At 42.4% G+C, this 20,675-nt stretch overlaps 1 protein-coding gene across 13 annotated transcripts in view; it reads left to right on the top strand.

Annotated features, from left to right (window-relative positions):
* Positions 1 to 18,291, top strand: part of caska (calcium/calmodulin-dependent serine protein kinase a) — a 159,796-nt gene extending 141,505 nt beyond the window's left edge. For 4 of the 13 annotated variants that reach the window (XM_085435468.1, XM_085435465.1, XM_085435467.1 and 1 more), the window contains 11 exons: positions 226 to 294; positions 2,388 to 2,456; positions 3,314 to 3,349; positions 7,354 to 7,395; positions 7,847 to 8,043; positions 8,714 to 8,829; positions 13,593 to 13,673; positions 13,754 to 13,834; positions 13,930 to 14,132; positions 14,213 to 14,296; positions 16,824 to 18,291. In XM_085435468.1, the coding sequence (XP_085291594.1) occupies positions 226 to 294; positions 2,388 to 2,456; positions 3,314 to 3,349; positions 7,354 to 7,395; positions 7,847 to 8,043; positions 8,714 to 8,829; positions 13,593 to 13,673; positions 13,754 to 13,834; positions 13,930 to 14,132; positions 14,213 to 14,296; positions 16,824 to 17,000 (1,155 nt within the window). In that variant the 3' untranslated portion in view covers positions 17,001 to 18,291. The remainder of the gene's footprint in view (positions 1 to 225; positions 295 to 2,387; positions 2,457 to 3,313; positions 3,350 to 7,353; positions 7,396 to 7,846; positions 8,044 to 8,713; positions 8,830 to 13,592; positions 13,674 to 13,753; positions 13,835 to 13,929; positions 14,133 to 14,212; positions 14,297 to 16,823) is intronic. The other 9 variants (XM_085435470.1, XM_085435466.1, XM_085435472.1 and 6 more) reach the window with 6 other exon arrangements.
* The last annotated feature ends 2,384 nt before the right edge of the window (positions 18,292 to 20,675 follow it).

The following is a 20,675-nucleotide window of genomic DNA, read 5'->3' as shown; positions in this document are numbered from 1 at the left end:
GATTTTTTTTTTTCACATTCTGTCTCTCACAGTTGAAGTGTACCTCTGGTGCAAATTACTGACCTCTGTCATTATTTTAGGTGGGGGAACTTGCACAATCGGTGGCTGACTAAATACTTTTTTGCCCCACTGTATCTCTGCATATGAGAGAAAATCTCACAAGCTGACGTGAAGATGAGACAAAACTCACTATATTTCTGTGTCTGTGTTTCTGTGTGTTTGCAGCGAGAGATGCGCGGCAGCATCACTTTCAAAATAGTACCAAGCTACCGGACGCAGGGCTCATCCTGTGAGGTAACAACACCTCTTCCTCCTCCTCACTACTTTTTTTGAGCTCTTGATCTAGTTACTAACTGCTTGCCTGGTTACTGAAATCAAATCACAAATCAAATCACTTTTTATTGTCACATCACATGTGCAGGTACATTGGTACAGCACATGTGATGTGAAATTCTTGAGTGTGTATGTGTGTGTGTAACCTGAGTAGGTTGTGTGTACGGGGTGTGCTGTGTGTGTGTTTTGCTGGGGCTGGGCCAGATAATCAGCACACCAATTTCACAACCAAGATACCGGAACTCCCTCTTCCCTTCTCCGCTCCGGAAACAAGCTACACCTCTCTGTGTATCCCATCCTGCTCCTGCATATAGAACAACCACTACACCTACACACACACGCCGTACAGACGTGGATGATAGTAACCTCTCGTGTCATGCTTCAACTTAGGCCAAGCTCCAGCTCATGTGGCGCATGAGATGTTTCAGGATGTTGCTGATGTTTAGATGCTGAATTGTTATACAACTGAAGTTGCCTCAAGCATCTCTTGAACAGCAAAAACTCCATCTTCCTTCATCTATCTCACTACATGAGAGCCGAGTTTACAGGAGAGGATGTAAAGTCCAACACAGGATATTGGGTACTGCAAAATACAATACCAGTATACTAAAACTGAATGGAAGCCAGTAAAACTCAAAGCTTAATTGCTCTTTGTCGTGTGCTATGGGATGCCAACGAGGGCTAACTCAGATATCATTTGCCATAGATTAGGGGTGTCAATCATGCGGTCCAGGTGCCAGAATCAGACCAGCAAAGACTCCAGGTCTGACTGACTGGTTGACTTTTTTTGCACAGTTTTTTTTGCTTGTAAGTTTCACAGCTTTTCTTGCTGAAAAGGAACTCCCCTGAAAAAATCCATGTTATACACGTAACTAAGTAACAGATTTAATAACAAAAAAATCCTGTTGTTTTGCGATCTGTTATTGAAACGTCTGGTTTTTCAAAATTTTTCAAAATTTTTTTTTTTAAATTACACGATGAAATCATTCTGAGATAAATGTAAAGCAAGTGTGCAGTATTACATTTTCAGAGTGGCAAACAACTTAAGGGTTTTTTTTGTTTGTTTTTGTTATATTATCTTTGTAGCTTTTGAAGCAAGTAGAACAAAGAGCTTTCCAGTGTACAGGAAGTAAAGTCCAAAAACAATATAAGTAGAAACCAGCAGTTCAGACAACTACAATACCAGCATACTAAAACTGACAGAAAGCTGGGGCACCAATACTTTGGACCAGCTAAGAAAAGCTAGACCAGCAGAGCTGTGAGGGACAAAAGGAAGTTATACATGCATTGTGGTATCCAGCCATCTAAGACCGTACATGTAATTAGTTAGATCATTTTAGAACACACTGAAACCAGTGCAGAGGTCTAAAACTAGAACAGCATGGTTAATGTGGTTGTTTTTAACAGAAACGAAAAAAAAGGGAGACTTTATTTTGAAAAGTCGTGCACGCAAACCACAGCCCTGCTTTGATTTAGGTCATTTTTAGCTGAGAACAGAGAGACTAACTGAGACATTACAGACTGTTAGCTCACTTTAATCATTATTTCTGCTTATAATTTAGCTTTCTCTGAACAGAGCCTTCATATTTCTCTCCATTTCCAGTTGATTTTCACAGTAAAACCTATAACATTGTTGTATTGCTGTCACATTTGATAAGAAGTCATTAAGTGTTCCATTAAAAGAGAAATGTGACGGCGATTTCAACTCTTTTGGTCCTCCAGCACACGCTGTTCTGAACACTGACACAGTCAGGACTTTTGAGCTCTGACAGCTTCAGTTAATGATGACTTCATGCTGATCAGACTGGCATCTCGTGTCAGTCTAGCGCCTCTATGTGGTTATTTAAGGCTGTGCATGCTAGAGTTCTGCTGGTGCTGCTGTCTCCCATGTCTTGTTGACGCATTTCATTACGTCAACTCTGTGGTGGGTCTCTATTGTGTTCTACAAATACACCCTCCATCTCCTACAGTCAACCCCAGAAGTGTGTGAATATGTGCGCTTGTGTGTGTTTGTGCGCCGGCTGTGCACTGCTGACCTGTGTGTCTTATTTCAGAATGAGTCCCCCACCACCTCCAGGCAGTCCCCTGCCAATGGCCACTCCAGCATTAACAGTTCTATCTTGGTAAGGACCCCCACCCCAACCATAGAAAAACAAAAAATCCCACGATCAGACTACCACCCAGCCATTTCCTCCTCCTTTTTTTTTCTTTTTTTCTGTCACGCTGTTGTGTCATGGTATTTCTACATGTCCGTGTTGTTACATTCAGTTGCTGCGTGCGTTTCTCATGAGTTGTTTTCATTTCATTTTGCGTTAAATCGTGTCACAGTAGTGGTAGCAGTAGGATTAGATGTAGACGGGTGATGCCGTAGGCCTCAACTCACTCCCGTGTCATTCTCCCTGTTCATCTGTTTGAGCCAAAGCAACGGGGGGTGTCCGATATCTCAGTTCACAAATTGGTGTGCCTCACAAAGCCTGCTCCGTTGCTGTGCCTCATTGCTGACAAAAACACACCGAGGCTCCAGTGGTCACCATGGTGCGAGGAGATGTGCTCCTACTCTGCTATTCTACTAAACCCAATCAGGTTCCACAGTTTCCCCTGCCAAGGCTCCAGACAGACATGTGGTGGTGCTGATGCTGCAGCTGCTTCGCTTGCTCTGTGCTTGCTTGGTTGCTCCACAGCCAGATCTGCTTTAACAGATGAGAATGACTTTTTTTTTTTTTAACATCTAGATTGCATGTAAAAGTTCTCAGTGTGTGTGTGTGTGTGTGTGTGGACAGGTATCAACATCTTCATGGGGACTAAAAATTGGTAGTTTACTATACTTGTGGGGACCAAAATCCCCGTCCCCATGCGTTTGAAGGTATTTTTCAGTCTCTCTGTGTGTGTGTGTGTGTGTGTGTGTGTGTGTGTGTGTGTGTGTGTGTTGTAGTATATTTCTTAACCTTTTCTTTCTGTCATCAATGGGTCACTTTCACAGGACCTGCCATCTACCATCCAGCCCAAGGGTCGACAGGTAACTAACAATCACTCACTAGCTCCTTACAAATGCTTGCATCACACTCCTTTACACAAAAGTGTGTGTCTGAGTTTCTCCCAAACTCCCTTCTGCTTCATAAAACTCATCAGTGTGATTTGGTTGCATGTAAGTCAGGCTGTTTTTATCTGTCCCAAACTACTGATGGACAAGGATTTTGTGTGATTACAAAGCCTGAAATATTTTATTTTTGTGTGTCGGTGAGCTCCTCCTGCTCATACTGGGTGACAATTTTTTTTCATTAAATAAATACACTGCTCACTAAAATTAAAGGAACGCTTTGAAAACACATGAGATCTCCAAGGGAAAGCCCAGAATGTCCTCAATTTAGTACATCAGGACTCAGTAGGATAGCTCAAATAAGTCAAAAGATATAGACCAAAAACAAATGTCCATTACAGAGGACATTAATGAATAGGCTGGTTTTCAGGAAGATATAGCTCCAAATTACAACAGCAGGTGCCTCAAGGCACTTTAAATTGAGTTTTATAAGGTAAAGACCCTACAATAATACAGAGAAACCCCCCAGCTGTCAGACAACACGCTATGAGCAAGCAGGAGGACACTACATCATTTGATGGAAATGAAAATTATCAATCTACAGAGGGCTGAATTCAAAGACACCCTGAAAGTCAATTTCAGTCAAGTCAATTTCCTTGCAGCAAATCAAAATGGTACTCGGTGGTTTGTCAGACACGTTTGTATGTGTGCCTGATGATATTGGAGCATGCTCCTAAATGAGAGCCTGGATAGTGTCCTGGTGTCTCCTCCCATATCTGGACCAGTGCCCTGCTGGAGGTCATGTTGTAGCTCTGGCAGTGCTCATCCTGTGGCAGTGCTCATCCTGTTCCTCCTTACACAAAGGAGCAGACACTGGTCCTGCTGATGGGTTAAGGACCTTCTACTGTCCTGTCCAGTTCTCCTAGACTAGCTATCTGTCTCCTGGAATCTCGTCCATGTGATTGAGATGGTGCACTCCAGTTTCTGTAGAAATGGGTAGCAGCAGGTTGTGGTGGCTGAAGGTGACATCAGGATGCTGTTGTAGAAATTGCTGCTTTTCACTTCATGACTGCAGTTTAAGTAGCTCATTGTGCTGTCATCTCTTACAGAGAAGTTTCACTGAAAACTGTGTTTAAAAAAAGAAAGAAAATCTAATAATTGAGCATACGTGACTATGTACTGTATCTAAACTCTCCTAAGAATGAGAATCTCTGCTACTGTCTGGCCTGTGTGCAGACCTACCGGTTACAGAAGTCTGCTAGCAGGTCCGTCTCTAAAGGCCACTTTATGAAATGTGCAGCACGGTATTCCCAAATGGCGCAGAAGGAAATTGGTGCAGCAGCCAGAAAATCCCTCTCATCGTTTCATAGTTGGACCTTTTCTGTTCCCGTTTCAGTACTCGTTTCGTACTCATCCAATTTTATTTATACAGCACCATATCACAACAACAGTCATATAAAAGTACCCAACAATTAGATGACCACCTTGGCAACGGTAGGAAGAGCGGCCATCTGCTGACCATCAACCATCAGGGGAGGAAGACGGGCAAAAAGACACTGTGGAAGAGAGCCAGAGATTAATACTACTGCTAATAATAAAAATAACAGTAATAATAAATTGCTGTTTTAAGTGTAATCAGTGTGTATTTGCCACACCGTTCATATTTGTGGTTTTTGTGGTGGTACTTGTCTACATACACTGATAATCAAAGTTTATATATTGTAGTGTAAAATGATTCTTAAAAGAGGCTTATTTTCTCAGTTGAGACTATTCTTTAATAATTTACCACCCCATATTTTGTAATAAAGAAACCTGGGAAACTGTGCCTTGATGAAGCTGCATGGCACGCAGGAATTAGTGGAATCGTGCTTTGGGTAAACAGAGTACTTGGTAATCATTTATTTCTAGTAATGAAAATATCAAAAATCGCCGGCCTCATCCTTTAAAAGAAGAAATATAAGATTCTGGAGCCAGGCCAAAATATCCCATTTAAATCTATAATTTACACCAAAAGTAGTGTGCAGCTGTTCAGCTTTTATCAGGCTGAAGACAGGAGTGGACTCAGTGCATCTGAGCTTTGTCTGAAGAGTGGGCGGGGAAATTGAGTTTTATTGATTTGGAGAACATAATGCTTCCCTTTGAGTCAAAGAGGGAAACTGTCATTCTGTGTGATGTGAGCAACAAAACTGGTCTGCATCACTGGCTTACACACACAATTGTAATCCTTTCATCCGTGCCCACTAACAACCACAGCTCCACAGACAAAACACATGAAAGGGAGGTCGTACTGCAGTGGTCACTCAGTGCTGGACAGCTACAGAGTGAAGAAATGTGCCTGTAGTTTGGCTGAAAACCAAACGAGACCCATGAAAAAACTGGATCTAAAAGATGCCTTAAACTCAGTTCAAGTTTAAGCAAGTCCAGTTAGCTCTGATGATTTGAGCCACATCTAAGCACTAAACAAAGACTTGGTGACAGCTCGTTTTGAAGCTTTTCTTTTAAAAAGCTGTACAAGCTACAGCACAGTTTCTGGCTTTCTCACTGTGATTTGTGTTTATCCAGTCAGGATTCTGCGTCATTGATCAGATGTGATGCAAAATGTGTCAAAATCCACAGTGGGAGAAGGGAATCTTATTTTTTATATGTAATTATATATATATATATATATATATATATATATATATAGATAGATAGATATATGAGATATAATTTCACCAAGTAGTTAAGTGCAGTTTCTTTTTTTGTCTGAAGTATCAGAACTTATGAATAACTGCAGTGCCCTTCCCATCCTTAAGAGTAGCTGCCTCTAATTTGGATCCAGCTGGATTCTTATCCCATGTCAGGGTTTTACTAGAAGAGCATTTATGAAAAGCTGTGACCGCTGCTGTCCTCAGCACTTCACAAACCTCTTAACAATCTCTGTGGTAACAATGGCACAGGCATTGTTGAGCCTTAAAGAGCACAAGGATTCCCCTTAACCACTGGTTCCCAGTCACATTAATTCATGCAGTAACATCTCATGCGATGGTTATATCGCTGTGAGTACAGACACTATGAGTGTCATCTATGAAAAGCCAACTAAAACACTGTCCTTCCTAATGGTCTCCTTTAACCCTCATCTAGTCACAGTGTTATGTGTGTGTGCGCCTTCCTGACACATTATTAATCCCCTCTGAGGTAATCCAACATTATTTATCCAGAACCATGACTGTCACACGATTTTGCAGTTTTTCCTCAGTTGCTTTGGCACATTTAACCCTTGTGTGGTGTTCGTATTTTTGTTACTCAGCCAGTGTTCATGGGTCTGGTGGACCCGCTAGACTTTTGGCTTTCCAAATTAAGACTATCAAACAATTTTATGTTAAATTACTCAACAGATGTTTACTTCATCCCAATTACAAGCCATATGAACAGCAAACATGATTAATTTTTTTCCCTTTCCCTTTGTTAGATCACATTTATGAATGAATGTGCTTCTCGGGTTTTTTTTGTTGCTTTGCACAATGAACTCATGTAGCATACTTGGAATAGTAAAACTGTTCATGACAGAATATTATCTATTTTTCTGATGCATATAAAACCAAAATTAGTGTAAATTGTGGGGAGTTGTTCTCAGTAGTTTGACTAAATGTTCCGGAATAGCTTCATCTATCATTCAAGAACCGATCCAAAGCAACTGACAAAAACTTCAATGCTGTGATAGAAACTCAAAGAAAAGTGGCATATAAAGGACACACCAGCAGGGGGCAGTGGAGACCACAACATACGATGCTGTATTGCAAGCTCAGCAGCCTTAGAGCTGCAGAGCTTAAAGGCCACTGAACTGCCTAATAATTTGCCACATTAATGAGAAGTAAATGTCTAAACCCTGCTATTAACCCACAACCTTCCTCCCTGCCACCGGCCTCGGCCGCCATACTGCTGTTTTAGACGTTACCTAGCCGTTTTTGCTGCATGATGTATGTGATGCTTTCAAATCCTAGATTGTATCCAGACCTCCAATCAAGGACAAAATGTCAGTGAAGGTAAGAGACAGATTTCCTCTGCCCCCCCAACTCCCCCAGAAATTAAAAAGAAAAAACACCTGTCAAACACTGCCTCCTCACTTTCCTCACACACTGTGGAAAAATATCAGCTGTGTGCTTAGAAAAGTTTTAAAGCAGGATAACGACTTGTAGTTTGATCTAATGGACACATAAACAATGCCTGTGTTGTAATTACCAGAGAGTTGAGAGCCTCATTAATAGCCCAGCAGTGTCTGGGTTCATCTCACTACAGGAAGTCCTCTCAACAGTACACCCCACCCCGTGATCCCATGCCCCCTGAGAATCCACTGCTCATTACTCTAGGCCTAGTTGTCATGATATGCAAAACAAAGCACATCATCTAGACACATTTACCCCCCCGTCTGCGTCTCTCCCACCATGTCATTCAGCTTACATACTACCCGTCTAACATCTGTGCTTTTCACCGCAGATCTACGTGAGGGCCCAGTTTGAATATGACCCCTCCAAGGATGAGCTCATCCCCTGCAAGGAGGCCGGCATTCGCTTCCGTGTGGGCGACATCATCCAGATCATATCCAAGGATGATCACAATTGGTGGCAGGGCAAGCTGGAGAACACTAAAAATGGCACAGCCGGCCTCATCCCGTCACCAGAACTACAGGAGTGGTGAGAAGAGCAACGCAGTCTCTGATAGCATGATGGCAGGAAGATAAAAGTTCCCACTAAAAATTTAAAAAGAAAAAAATCCAGGACCAATACAGTAACTGTAAAGATGGAGATGTCACCCTGGTTTGTGAATTACTGTTTTTGAACTCTTTCGGAAGTCCACTTCTCCCTGCTTTATTGTGCACTCTAAACGGGATCATACTCTACAAAGTGGTGTATTGAAAATAACTTGTAACTAGCTACAGTGATCATCTACGCTTTGAGAAAGTTTTCACTAAGCTATTAGGAAAAAAATGCAGACATCTTAAAAACGCAGTCTATAAACCAATATTTCACAATATAAAAAGTAATTACCAGTTCCTCCAGCCCGATCTGTTTTTACTCCAGATTTCCGCTGCCCGTCTCTCTGCTTAGTTGTATTATCTGCACTTTGTTCTAGTTCTGTACCAGTTCGTCAGAGACTCTTTCCCCCCAACTTTGTGTTGCATCAAAACACAAGGAATTAAAAAAACAAGTTGGAGTTGTGTGTTTTCAAATAGCAGTTGGTAAAATGCTGGGAAGAGCCCCTGATTATTCTGATGGCAACATGGCTTTATTGTCTCTTTACAGCTAGAATGCTTCTGTCCAGCTTTAATTGTAAACTAAGTTCAGTTGTCTGTCTGTGTGGTAGGCGGGTGGCGTGTATAGCCATGGAGAAGACGAAGCAGGAGCAGCAGGCCAGCTGTACCTGGTTTGGCAAGAAGAAGAAGCAGTACAAAGACAAGTATTTGGCAAAGCACAACGCAGGTACGCAATGTACAATCACTCACATATCTGTATTCATTTATATGCATGTGCACACAAAGCAACAAGCTGCAGACTGTTTGCATGCATGCATCTGCTTTTTTTTTCCCCACCCTGTGTGTGCACACACTTTTCTCTCAGATTGTTTGTGCCGGGGAAACTTGTATGTAACAAGATCTTGTAATATTCATCTCAAGTAGCAGAGCCAGGAATGACAGGAAAAGCTGCCAGAGCAGCAGAAATCTTATATGAGCACAGAGGCAGTTGAGGGAGATGTGGGCAGCTTGTGGATACAGACTCTAGCAGATCTCTGCATTATTAGCCATATTTTTAAATGGCATTAGAGGATGTGCATGGGCATCTTTAGTACGCGTGTAATAAAGAGGTCCTGAAAGAGCATTATTAGCGGGGGAAATAATATCAGTTTAGACGGCATTTCCAGCCTTTTAATGATTGCAGTATCATTTTCTGCTCTGCAAATATATTATTTACCAACCACAAATTAACTGAGTCATAAGCTGTCTCTTCAGTGTGGCTGCCATCCTGCTGGGAAAAGTAGTCCTTATTCTGCTTTGCTGTGTCGAACAGAATACACAGTGTAGCAGCACATGAATCAGTTCTTCACACACTGCAGGCTCTGGTTAGCGTGATCCCCAGCTCACAGCAGAAGGACTACAGTCACCAGCTGCAGTCCGAGATGATGGAGCTGGAATGAGTCCAACCACAGGACACAATCCTCTGTCCTGAAGAAAGGAATAATGTCAACGACCACTACAATCAGGACTTCTGTAGCATGAAAGACACTGAGTGGCTAAACTTGCCTTTACGTAGCTTTAGTGTGTGACGTCAACAAGCAGCAAAAAAGAAACATCAAAAAGCATTTGCACAGTAAAAGATGAGAATAAATCCAATTTTAATTAAAAATAATAAGTCATATTTGTTCTAATCATGTGATCAGTCATGATCAGGTTGTTAGAGGTGAACAGGATCTGTTTGCTACACAGTGGAATTGTTTATTCTTGTCCTTTGATTTCAGAATGATCCGTTTAAAAAATATATTAAGTGATTTTAATATCGTGGCTATGAAGTAGTTACATAAGTTATTAGGGTGAAACAAGGGGGGCGTTTACAGTGTGGTGCACTGTGGCCTTCTCTGTCACTTCTGATCTCAAGTTTGTAGCTCAGGTAACTAGAACTTCACATCCCCCCCGTACAAACACGTGCATGTAGCCTCAGCTGTGATTGATTACATGTGGGAACTTGGTAGTCTATATTGAGAACCAGTCAGTGTCTACATGTCCATGTTGAGCTGAACAGAAGTCTAAAGAAGCTGCATGCTTATTATGATTTGTGTACTGCTCCTCTGGTTTTCTATGAACCACAGACTGAGCCCAGAGAGAGTCGAGTAGTAGTGTACTGAGTAATGAGGAAAATGTACTGCTAATTCATTCTTTATTGTATGTCACATCTGTGCAAACAGTTTGTCTCAAAGGATTATGGGATAAGATAAGTCATGCTGATAATGTAACCGAGGGTGCTATAGGGTGTGTGTGTGTGCGCACATACGTGTGTACAGTACAGTGTGTGTGCATCTGAAAATCCACTCTTGTGAGCATGTCTATAAATCCGTGCACTCGAACACCCTGAGTGACCAATATGAAGGACGGAGACACAGTATTTTCTGTCAGTGCCAATCAGAGCTCTTCTTGTGCTGTTGTCATTCCTTTGCTTCAAATTTGGCATTGAAAAGATCCTACCTTGCTTGCTTTTAGGCAGTAATGGGGACTAAAGTCATTTTGTGAAAGAAATGTGTTCTAAAGTTGACCTGAAGCTGCAAATTAACAGAGTAAAGATCTGTTTTTTCCCCTGTGAACAGTCTGTTTTTCAGGCATTTCTGTGCACAAAATGAGGACTTTGTTCCCATTCGCTTCCATTCAAATGGAATGTTTGGATGTTTTCTTTGAATGGACAGTATGAACAAAAACCGTCCAAGGTCCTTACAGGCACATGGACTTGTGAAGCCGTCCTGTGAAAGAAATTGTCTGAACAGTCCAAAGCATGTAACACACTAGTGAATGCATGGGACCCACAGTTATCTGCATGCCATCATTTAGTGATTAATTCAAAATAATCAAAACAGCGAGTCCGCTGTAACTCCATCCAACATTTTACTGATAACAGGTTCAACAGTGTGTAACCGTTTGGTCAGAACCACTACAGTCAAAAACAATTATTATTTTCATCCTCTGTCATTTGTTTTTGGTGGACTGCCCCACCTTACATACACATGCATAAAGCAAGCAGCAGCAAAACCCCCTGCAAACAACACACCATAGATATGTTGCTTAAATCACATACAGCATGACAATAAAAGCTTGGGGGGGTAGGTGGGGGTGGGGGGTTGCAGTAATAGTAGGCAAGCCAAAGCAGCCTAAATGGTGTATCCAAAATAATTAACCAGTTAGATCAGCTGATCTCTTGGGATCAGGGATGAGCTTCGCTCGGTTTCATGTTAGAGACCATGAGACTAAAGTGTCAGTCAGATGCGTTTCCGGTTATTTCCCAGGAATTGTTTTCCTTGTGAGGGAGCTATTCTCATGACAATCACTTCATCACATTTACAAAGACGGTCCGCATGGACTGACTTCAAGCTCTGCTAGTTTAGTCCATTGGATCACAAACTTTTTCCTGCTATGCTCCATTTCAGAAGCTGAAAAAACGCCACGTCCCTCAAATAGGTTGAATTTTAAGAAAAATAAAACTATGTGTGATGACACCACGAAGCTTAGTTTCTTACATATTTCTCCCTCCCTCACCATTTACACTCCATCAATGAGCCTGGCTTTATCACTGCCTAATCTAGAATCATTTTCACAGACAGTAGAGTAGAAGGCCCACATTCAACTATTACATTAAGTTAACATAAATGTTAGCAGAAGATATTCCTTGTTGTTAGTCCTGTGCTGTGTATCTCAATGAGATGGACATGCAGAGGTAGAAACTGCAATGGCACAGCTTTGACAATCAAACAGAAACATCAGACTGTTGATGGTTGAGCGAGAATTAACCTGACGCTGTATCCCCAATCAACGTTTCACAGGCAGAGCAACAGGTGCACAAAACATTAGCTTCACTGCCAACATCCAAAGACGCACTGAAATGCGGAGAAGCGTTCGTAACTGTCCCTTATAAATTCATATATCCTGAAATAATGAGCAACTCCTGAATTCCTGGAACTAGTAGCAATCACGTTATCATCAGCAACACATTTTTAAACATCTAGATATGGTAATCACTGCAGGTCCTGGAAAACACCCGATTGCACAATTCTGTGTGACTGCTTTATTATTATTTTATATAAATCGTCATCAATCATCATTTATAGCTGGAAAACGGGGTGACAGATTCCTGGGAAGTACCCACTGCTACCCCTCGGACAGCTGGAGGCAGATGCAGGATGCCTCCATAGTTGGATGCAGCCGGGCTCTGCTGCGCTGCTTGTGGTTGTTGGTGACCATCACCACCAACCACCCCCAACCCACACGTCACCAGTTAGTGTGAATAAACTCTCTAACAGCAACAACAACAGTATTCTGTCTGCATCCATCTCCGCTCGGCACTGTGTGCTGCTGCACAGCTGCCCAGATGTTGTATCTTGCTGTTTTGCGTTCTGTAATTCTGCTGTTGTAACCATGTTATGACCCCTGCTGTTCATCTCTCTCGCTTTCTCCTACTGAACGGCCTCTCTGCATGTAAGTAACAACCAGTGACAGCAACCAACTCCTCCTCTTTTCTCTCGCTCTCTTCTTCTTCTCTGATTAACTGTGTAGATTAGATCAGCTGTCACTGCCAGCGTTTCACTTTTGTTTCTGTTGACAAAAACAACAGAAGGCTGAGGCAAAACTGAAACCGTGTAGCTTACTCTGTGTGTTTTTAGACACTGCGTGCTGTGATGGTGACCCTAACCTGTCTTCTCATTCACGTTTGGTGTAGTGTGTTCATCTACGGGTCCACTAATGTAACCAGTCTTTTAATAACCTTTTCAGTCCAATATAATGTCGCTGTCACAGTCACCGTCAGTCTGTCAGTCTGAGCAGCAGCTGCTGACTTGTGGGTGTTATATTTCGCTTGTCAGCAGGCTGAGATGTTGGCTGCACAGAGGCTCATGTTTCAGAGGCAGAGAGCACGTAGCACAGTGAGCCGCTCAGCTTTAACACGCGATACGCTCTGCAGCCCAGACATTCTGCAATTTCCTTTATTTAGTCTACTTTCTATCTGAAAGTAAGCATAACAGGTGTCCTTTAAACCTCCACCAACAGCGAGTAAAAAGTAGAACTGAAAGCTCCGGTTCAGGTTGAACAGGTTTTTTGAAATATCCCAGTTTTCCTGTGTAGCTGCTGACTGAATGAGCAGCAGAATAAATGAGAAGCTGGCCTGCATTTAAAAAACCATCATGGAGAGATCAAAGCTTCTTTTAGAGATTCATTTGCATTTCAGCTTAACAATTATTATTCGAGCTGGGCAGTGGATCTGTCTCTCTGAACCCAACTCTAGTTATTCCCACCCACTGTTTCCTCATCAGGCCTTTTTTCACTGAGATTTTTAATCTGCTTTGGTTTGTCTTCACCTCGTAGTTAGCGGATGTGTTAGATATTCTCTAGCCTCCTTGCTTCCCTTACACTCTAGTTTTCTAGCTGTTTTTATCCCACACAGTTCTCTGCACATCCTCCTAATCTGCATCTGTCTCTGGCGTCTCTCGTCTCCAGTGTTTGACCAACTAGACCTTGTCACATATGAGGAGGTTGTGAAGCTTCCTGCCTTCAAGAGGAAAACGCTAGTTTTGTTAGGTGAGTAACACCAAGTGCAGCAGCAGGACACTAGAACAGCTGCCGTGGCCTCGCTGACCGTCTGTGTTTGTCTTTGTCAGGCGCTCATGGAGTGGGCAGGAGACATATTAAGAACACACTTATAACCAAACTCCCTGACAGATTCGCCTACCCCATCCCACGTAAGACGCACAATCGACAGTCTTTACGAGCGCTGCTGTGCATGTAGGGAGGTGTAATTCTCTCACTTCCTGTGTCTGATCCTGTGTGCTCACAGACACAACCAGACCTCCAAAGAAGGATGAGGAGAACGGCAAGAACTACTACTTCGTTTCCCATGACCAGATGATGCAGGACATCAGCAACAATGAGTACCTGGAGTATGGCAGCCACGAGGATGCCATGTACGGGACGCGCCTGGAAACCATTCGCAAGATCCACCAGCAGGGGCTCATCGTCATACTGGACGTTGAACCTCAGGTGCGTGCTTATGTGAGGGCACCAAGTCTTCATGCATGGAGTACGTAAGGACACTGAACCCTAACATGTGTTTTCATCAGGCCTTAAAGGTCCTGCGGACGGCCGAGTTTGCCCCGTACGTCGTGTTCATCGCTGCACCAACCATCACACCAGGCATTAATGAGGTAGGAAAATGACTGACGCACTCAGCACAAGGCTGGTGATGTTCTCCATCTCTCCTGATGTTCATTAAACAACCAAACCTGACTCTACTGTACTTTGAAATGAGCATAACAAATCAACTTCAAAGACAAACTGCATATTTTTATTTTTAGACTGCAGGAGACTAGCTTTGCTTAATTTATATTTCCAAATAATCATTATACATGTCTTATATTTTTATACTGTTGAAAAAAATTAAAGGAACACTTTGTAATGGGACTCTCAGTATCAGGGGGGGGAGACTGGCTAATGTGTCCATAACTAAAAGATGCCATATGGAGGGCTGAAAGTCAAGGTGAAAAAATAATCCGGCAGGTTAGTTCATTTAGCTGAATTTCATTGCACCAACTCTAGATGTTACTGAGTGGTTTGCCACACATGTTTGTATGCATGTCTGATGACGCTGCACATGCTTCTAATGAGTGATGGATGGTGTCCTGGGGGCTTTCCTCCCAGACCTGGACCAGGGCATCACTGAGCTCCTGGTCTGGATAGATAAGGCCCAAAAAGTCTGAGTTACAACCTGGTAGCTTCAGATGGACCAAAACATTATGTCCCAGAGTTTATATTGGATTTAGGTCAGGCAAGTGTGGGGGCCAGTCAATGGCATCAGTACCTTCATCCTCCAGGAACTACCTGCATCATCTTGTTGCATTAGGCTGGGCATCATCACCGTACGGCCTTAGGAAGTCTGTTTCTGATTGTTTAGCCAGAGCATTGCCCTGCTGAGGGTTATGTTGTAGCTCTGGAAGTGCTCATCCTGTTCCTCCCTGTACAGAGGAGCAGATAGTGGTCCTGCTGAAGGCCCTGTTCAGCTCTCCTGGAGTTAACTGCCTGTCTCCTTGAATCTCCTCCATGTTCTTGAAACCGTGCCTTGAGATGCAGCAAGCCTTCTGTCACTGACACATATTGATGTGCCATCCTGGAGGATTTGGATTACCTGTGTAATGTGTCTGTAGGGTCCAGGTGACCTCCACCGTACAGGTGGAGGACACCTGATACCTGGACCCTACCTGGACCCCTACCCTACCACCTGGATACCATTCCTGTTTTGGGATTGTCTCATTCTTGCCCCTATACTGTATCTGTTGTTAAGACCAAGCAGCTGAAACTGATAACAACCCGCTCTGCTAGTTAACTCACCAGGTCAATATCCAACAAGTTTGACTGACCTGATGCTGCACTCTGATTAAAAAGTGTTCCTGTAATTTTTTGACGTGTGTGTGTGTGTGTGTGTGTGTGTGTGTGTGTGTGTGTGTGTGTGTGTGTGTGTGTGTGTGTGTTTGTTAAAGGAAATTCATAATAAGTCACCTTTTGAAATTGTGTGCCACTGATTTCACCCAACTGTGAGACATGTTACTGTGTATGTCTGAGCTGTGTGTAATACCTGAATTATGCTTCAGGAAATCTACATCTTCCTTTAACATAACCAGAAACCGCTCTCAACCCTACATCCTGACCTTCCATGTAACCTGTCTTAAAAGGGTTCCCGGTTATGTTGTAAGTTAGGACTTAGATTTCCTGCTGAAGTCTGAATCAGGCTTGAGGTTTGAGTTCGCATGCTGCTCCTCACTCGTCTCTGCACTCGTCTTTTTGTTTGTTTTGCACGCTGCATGTGTTTGTTTGCATGGCACTCCGCTCAGATGCCCAGGTGGTGTCGAACACTGCCAGTAAGTAAGACCTGACAGAGCAGATGCTTTAGTGTGTGTGTGTGTGTGTGTGTGTGTGTGTGTGTGTGTGTGTGTGTGTGTGTGTGTGTGTTCCATGATTCTAGTGATAAGTTCTACCAACTGTGTTTTACTGTTTTCTTCCTCCTCTGCTGTAGGCCAACACGCTGTGTGACACAGCCATCTTGCAGGTTGAGTGCATCACTGTGGGTCTAACACGGTGAAACGCGTACAGTTCAGTGTGGAGCCTGTTCAGTGCTGTAGCAGACACAGGGTTGGGCTTTAAAGTTGGCGGGCAGTCTGGTCTGCTGTGCTAACTTCCTGTTCCATATTTTAGTCAGCCTTTCAAGCCAGAAAACCATCTATGGCCAATTCATTAGGTTCTCTGAGTTTAATCTAACACAGTATATAAAACCTTGTTTCAGGAGGGATGCAATGCAATGCACTGTAACTTTAGAAATGTTCTGAGTATGAAGGTAAAAATCTACTAAATATACTCGTGAATTTTTTGCTCCTGTCCCTAACTGAGCCTCAGCATTTTCCAATTAATGAGCTCTAAAAAGGTCTTAACGTGGCAGTGTATCGTGAGCCTGCAGTGGAGGCTCCTCTCACTGATATCTTTAAATGTTGTGGATAAAATTATGGAAACTGAAAATGAGATGGTTAGTTTTAGGTATAAGAACCTAAAAATGTGGAAAATCCTGTGATAGACTTTACATCCCACAGTGTGTAGGGGCCCTAAGGATTTCTTTTTTTTTTTTTTTTTGGTCCTGTCTTGCTTTCACCTTTTTTGTCATTTTCACTCCTCCTGCTCCTCCTTCAGGACGAGTCACTCCAGCGGCTGCAGAAAGAGTCGGAGATCCTGCAGAAGACCTACGCACACTATTTCGACCAGACCATCATCAACAACGAGATTGATGAGACCATCAGGCACCTGGAGGAGGCCATTGACCTGGTGTGCACCACCAGTCAGTGGGTCCCTGTGTCCTGGGTGTACTGACCCGTAACATCTCATCCGCCTTCGCGCTCTCTCCCCCTCTTCCACTTCCCGCCAGCAACACCTCGGCTGTCTTGCCCTCTTCATAACTACAACACCGACACAGAAGACTCTAATAACAGAAGCCGACAGGGCAGCCCTCTCTACACTGCACTCGATCGGAACCGACTCAGCGTACTGTGAAAGCGTAACAGCATTCAAGCGTCGGACTCTTGCCCTCGCAGATGACCTAGTCTCATAGTGTTGTATAAAAACAGAGTAAAAGTGAATATTGTCATGTCTGTACTAGCTAGGAGGCAACATTTTTGTAGATGTTTGTTTTAAAGAGACAGTACTGCGTCCCGTCCTCTCATGTTGGTGCACCTGCAGTAACCCTCCCATCACGGCTGTTGGAGAAGGACACTGTCTGCAGATGCAGTAAAAGCACACACACTGCAATGTCTTTCATCTGTAGATGTTTTTTGTTTTGTTTTTCCCCTCTCCAGCTGTTAGTGCAGTCACACGCACCTTTGGACTACCGGGTACTGTCTCTTCTAAATAAATCCATAAATGGTTTTAGAGATTTGAATGAGGTTATCATGCATGTGGACATTTGCAAGCTTCCATGCTGTCAGTCAGTGTTCCCCGTGTCCCTCTGTAAACCCTCCGAGAATTAAAAGAAGGCAAAATATATATATTACCAGAAAGAAATTTAAAAAAAGAAAACATTCCAGCTCTTTGGAAAAGTGAACTCAACCAAAAGGAAAACAAAAATGTTAAAAATAAACCAAGAGTGACTGAGCCAGATGTTGACTTGACACCTATGCACATCCCTTGCATTTCAGGTGATGTTTCTAAATTTCTAGAATTATCGACCATGTAAGTGAGATGTGTTTGTATTTAAAAAAAAAAAAAAGGAAAAAAAAAAGGAAGAAATCTAATAAAAGTTTTGATTTTTTTTTTCTCTTTTTGATTTATCGTACACCTAGTTCAGCATTTGCCATTTCCAAACTGTGATGTCCAAGAGTGTGTTTCAATCCAGTTTAAAAAGCAGCGATAGATGAGATCTGTCTTGAAACTGTAACCGTGTGCGGTGCAAGTGCAAGTGCACGCTTTACTTTGTGCAGAGCTGACGGCTTCAGAGGATGAGGAGGCCGTGCGTGCCGCTGAATAACCACATACAGTATATGAATATGACTGCCCCTCGGGTGTAAATGACTCCACAATGATGCAGGTTCTTCGGTATGAACAGTTTTTTTTTTTTAAATATATTTCCTTTTATGTGTTGGAAAATTAAACTTGAAGTGTCTCTTCATTGCGTTCTTTTTGCAGCGTCACATGAAAAGCATCTCTTCTAAAATCTGGCAAAGACCTGCTCAGGGTGGTGCTGGTCACGCTGTACGTGTATCATTTAGTATTAAAAGCCACAAAAATGCACTAATGTGTGACGTTCACTCAGAGATGGAGAAAGATGTAAGGAAGGGGTGAGAAATTGTTTTCATAGATGGGGACTTCTCACAAAGTGATGGTCGATAAGCTGGAAAATCAAAGGTCACATGTAATGAAAAAATGGATATTCAAATTTAATAATAATAATCTTCAGTTTCAGTTGCCAGCTTTATGCTGGGTTAGAGGCTGGAAGATAGCCATGATAACTCTAGTGTCTGCTCATATATTGGGGAATGTGGCTCTTTGCCAAAAAGCAGTAAACCTCGGAGCACTCACAGCACCAGCAGCCTGTCCAATTCAATTCAATTTTATTTGTGTAGCGCCAAATCACAACAAAAGTCGCCTCAAGGCGCTTCATAGCGTCCACAAAGAAAGCAGCTCTTGTAGAGTTCACAATACAAATGACTTTTTCTGAATGGGTCATTCTAAGCTGATATTTGGAAGCCCATGAACTTTATATTACTTTTTTTTTTAAGTATTTTCCCCGTTCCTTAGTTTTTAAATGATTTTTCCATTGTTTGTTTGGGTTTTTTCACATGCTTCACATCAAATACATTTTAAAAGATAACCCCAGATAAATACAATATGCAATTTTTGATTGATGAATTCATCTATTGAAGGAAAAAACCTATTCATACCTGCATTTTTCATTGAGCCAGGCTAGTTGCAAAATCATGTTTGTATAGATGTTTATGTCTGCGTCTAACTTGGCTAATATTTACATTTACTGAACTTTTACTTTAGTTACCTCCAAACTCACTGACGTAAAAAGTCCAAAATGTAGGTAGTATCTTAAGACCTGAACTCTCCCATGGCATGCATTTTTAATGAATGTGGAAACAAAGAATTAACCAGATTTTTTTTTTTTTACCTGGTTTTTGTTTATGACAAAAATGAGCTCCACATATGAGGACTTTCATCTTAAATTTCATTAGAACAGTGGCAGCATAATTTCTTCATAAGTGGATATCAGGCCCTTGTAGAGCAAAATTTAGTGTTTTGGTCTAGACAACCCAAAATGTGATGTCCACATATGTGGACGCCAGGTCCTAGGAGGTTAAAAAAGGGATGGGCTAACTGCCATTACACACCAAGTGTGTAAAAACGACAGAAAATTAAGAAGTTTTTGCATCCAAACGTATGTTTCAGTGTGGAAAAAAAAAAAATCAGTCAACATCAAGGTCCTGGTGTCCCTGAACAAGAAAGGGAAGGCCCTTTCTTGTTCAGGGACAAGTGAGCTTCATCCAGTTCTCACCACAAGACACCAGCAGGGAGAATTTTGAGGTTGATTCTGGAGCTAAAGCTGTGTCATGACCGCTTTCATACATATTTCAGGATGTCAGTGACGCAGTTTGAACTCTTGTTAACAGCGTTGGGAACAGAGAAATCGTTTCAGAGAGCCGCCTGCTTCTGAGGTAAAACAGTATTGTTTCATTATTCCCAGATCCCTGTCTGTTTAGTACAAGTGTGTGTTTTTGAGCTACGAGCAGATTTTCAGACTGGGAACATACGTCCATCTTATTTACACAGTAAATAGTCCAAAGGACCACATTAAAGTTGGTTTCCTGTAAGAAATGCTTTGTGCACATCCCTCCAGCTTCAGCACTGCCTGTGAGTAACTGCAGCTCGATCCAAACCAATGAATCCAGGCGGGTGCTTTCTGGGCTGATCACATGTTAGTTTTATTGCAGCATAAAATCAAAAGGTTCATACTACACTTTACTGCAATACTAGATTTTTAATTCACATTTACTACGTTTTGAAGTAGCTCAAAGTGAAGCCAGCTGCAATTATTTACTATGATTTGAGGTCGTTTAGTGCAGTGGTTCCCATCTAAAGCTCTATGGACACATCTGCTTTTAGTTTTAAGACTTTTGTCTAATCCTGGTTTCGCAACTACATTTGAACTAAAAATGCTCAAATCTTGCTCAAATCATCTGCCTAATTATAGAGGTCACCTTGTTCTGCCAGAGCCGTTCTCTTCCATCAGAGTCTCAACGTGCGCCTCAGAACATTAGCAGGAGATCCTTTAGTTCCTGCAGGTGTGCATTCGTTGGATCAGCCTGGTTATGGTGAGGTCAGACCGGGAAAACGTGTACACATAAAGCAGAGAGGCGGTACCAGCAGCAAGGGCAGATGAGGCAGACCACAGTGGATAAAAAAAATATAACGGGCATGGATTATTGAGGCCAGATAGGGTCATTACACACACACACACACACGTCCATCTATCCAAGTTTCATACTGGCA

This window comes from Copadichromis virginalis, linkage group LG16 (assembly GCF_057382275.1).
Source record: "Copadichromis virginalis isolate Kocher_CV1m ecotype Utaka linkage group LG16, C_Virginalis_male_GT1.1, whole genome shotgun sequence".
NCBI lineage: Eukaryota > Metazoa > Chordata > Actinopteri > Cichliformes > Cichlidae > Copadichromis > Copadichromis virginalis.
The sequence above is the reverse complement of the archived record's forward strand: the minus strand, read 5'-3'. Positions and strand labels throughout refer to the sequence as shown.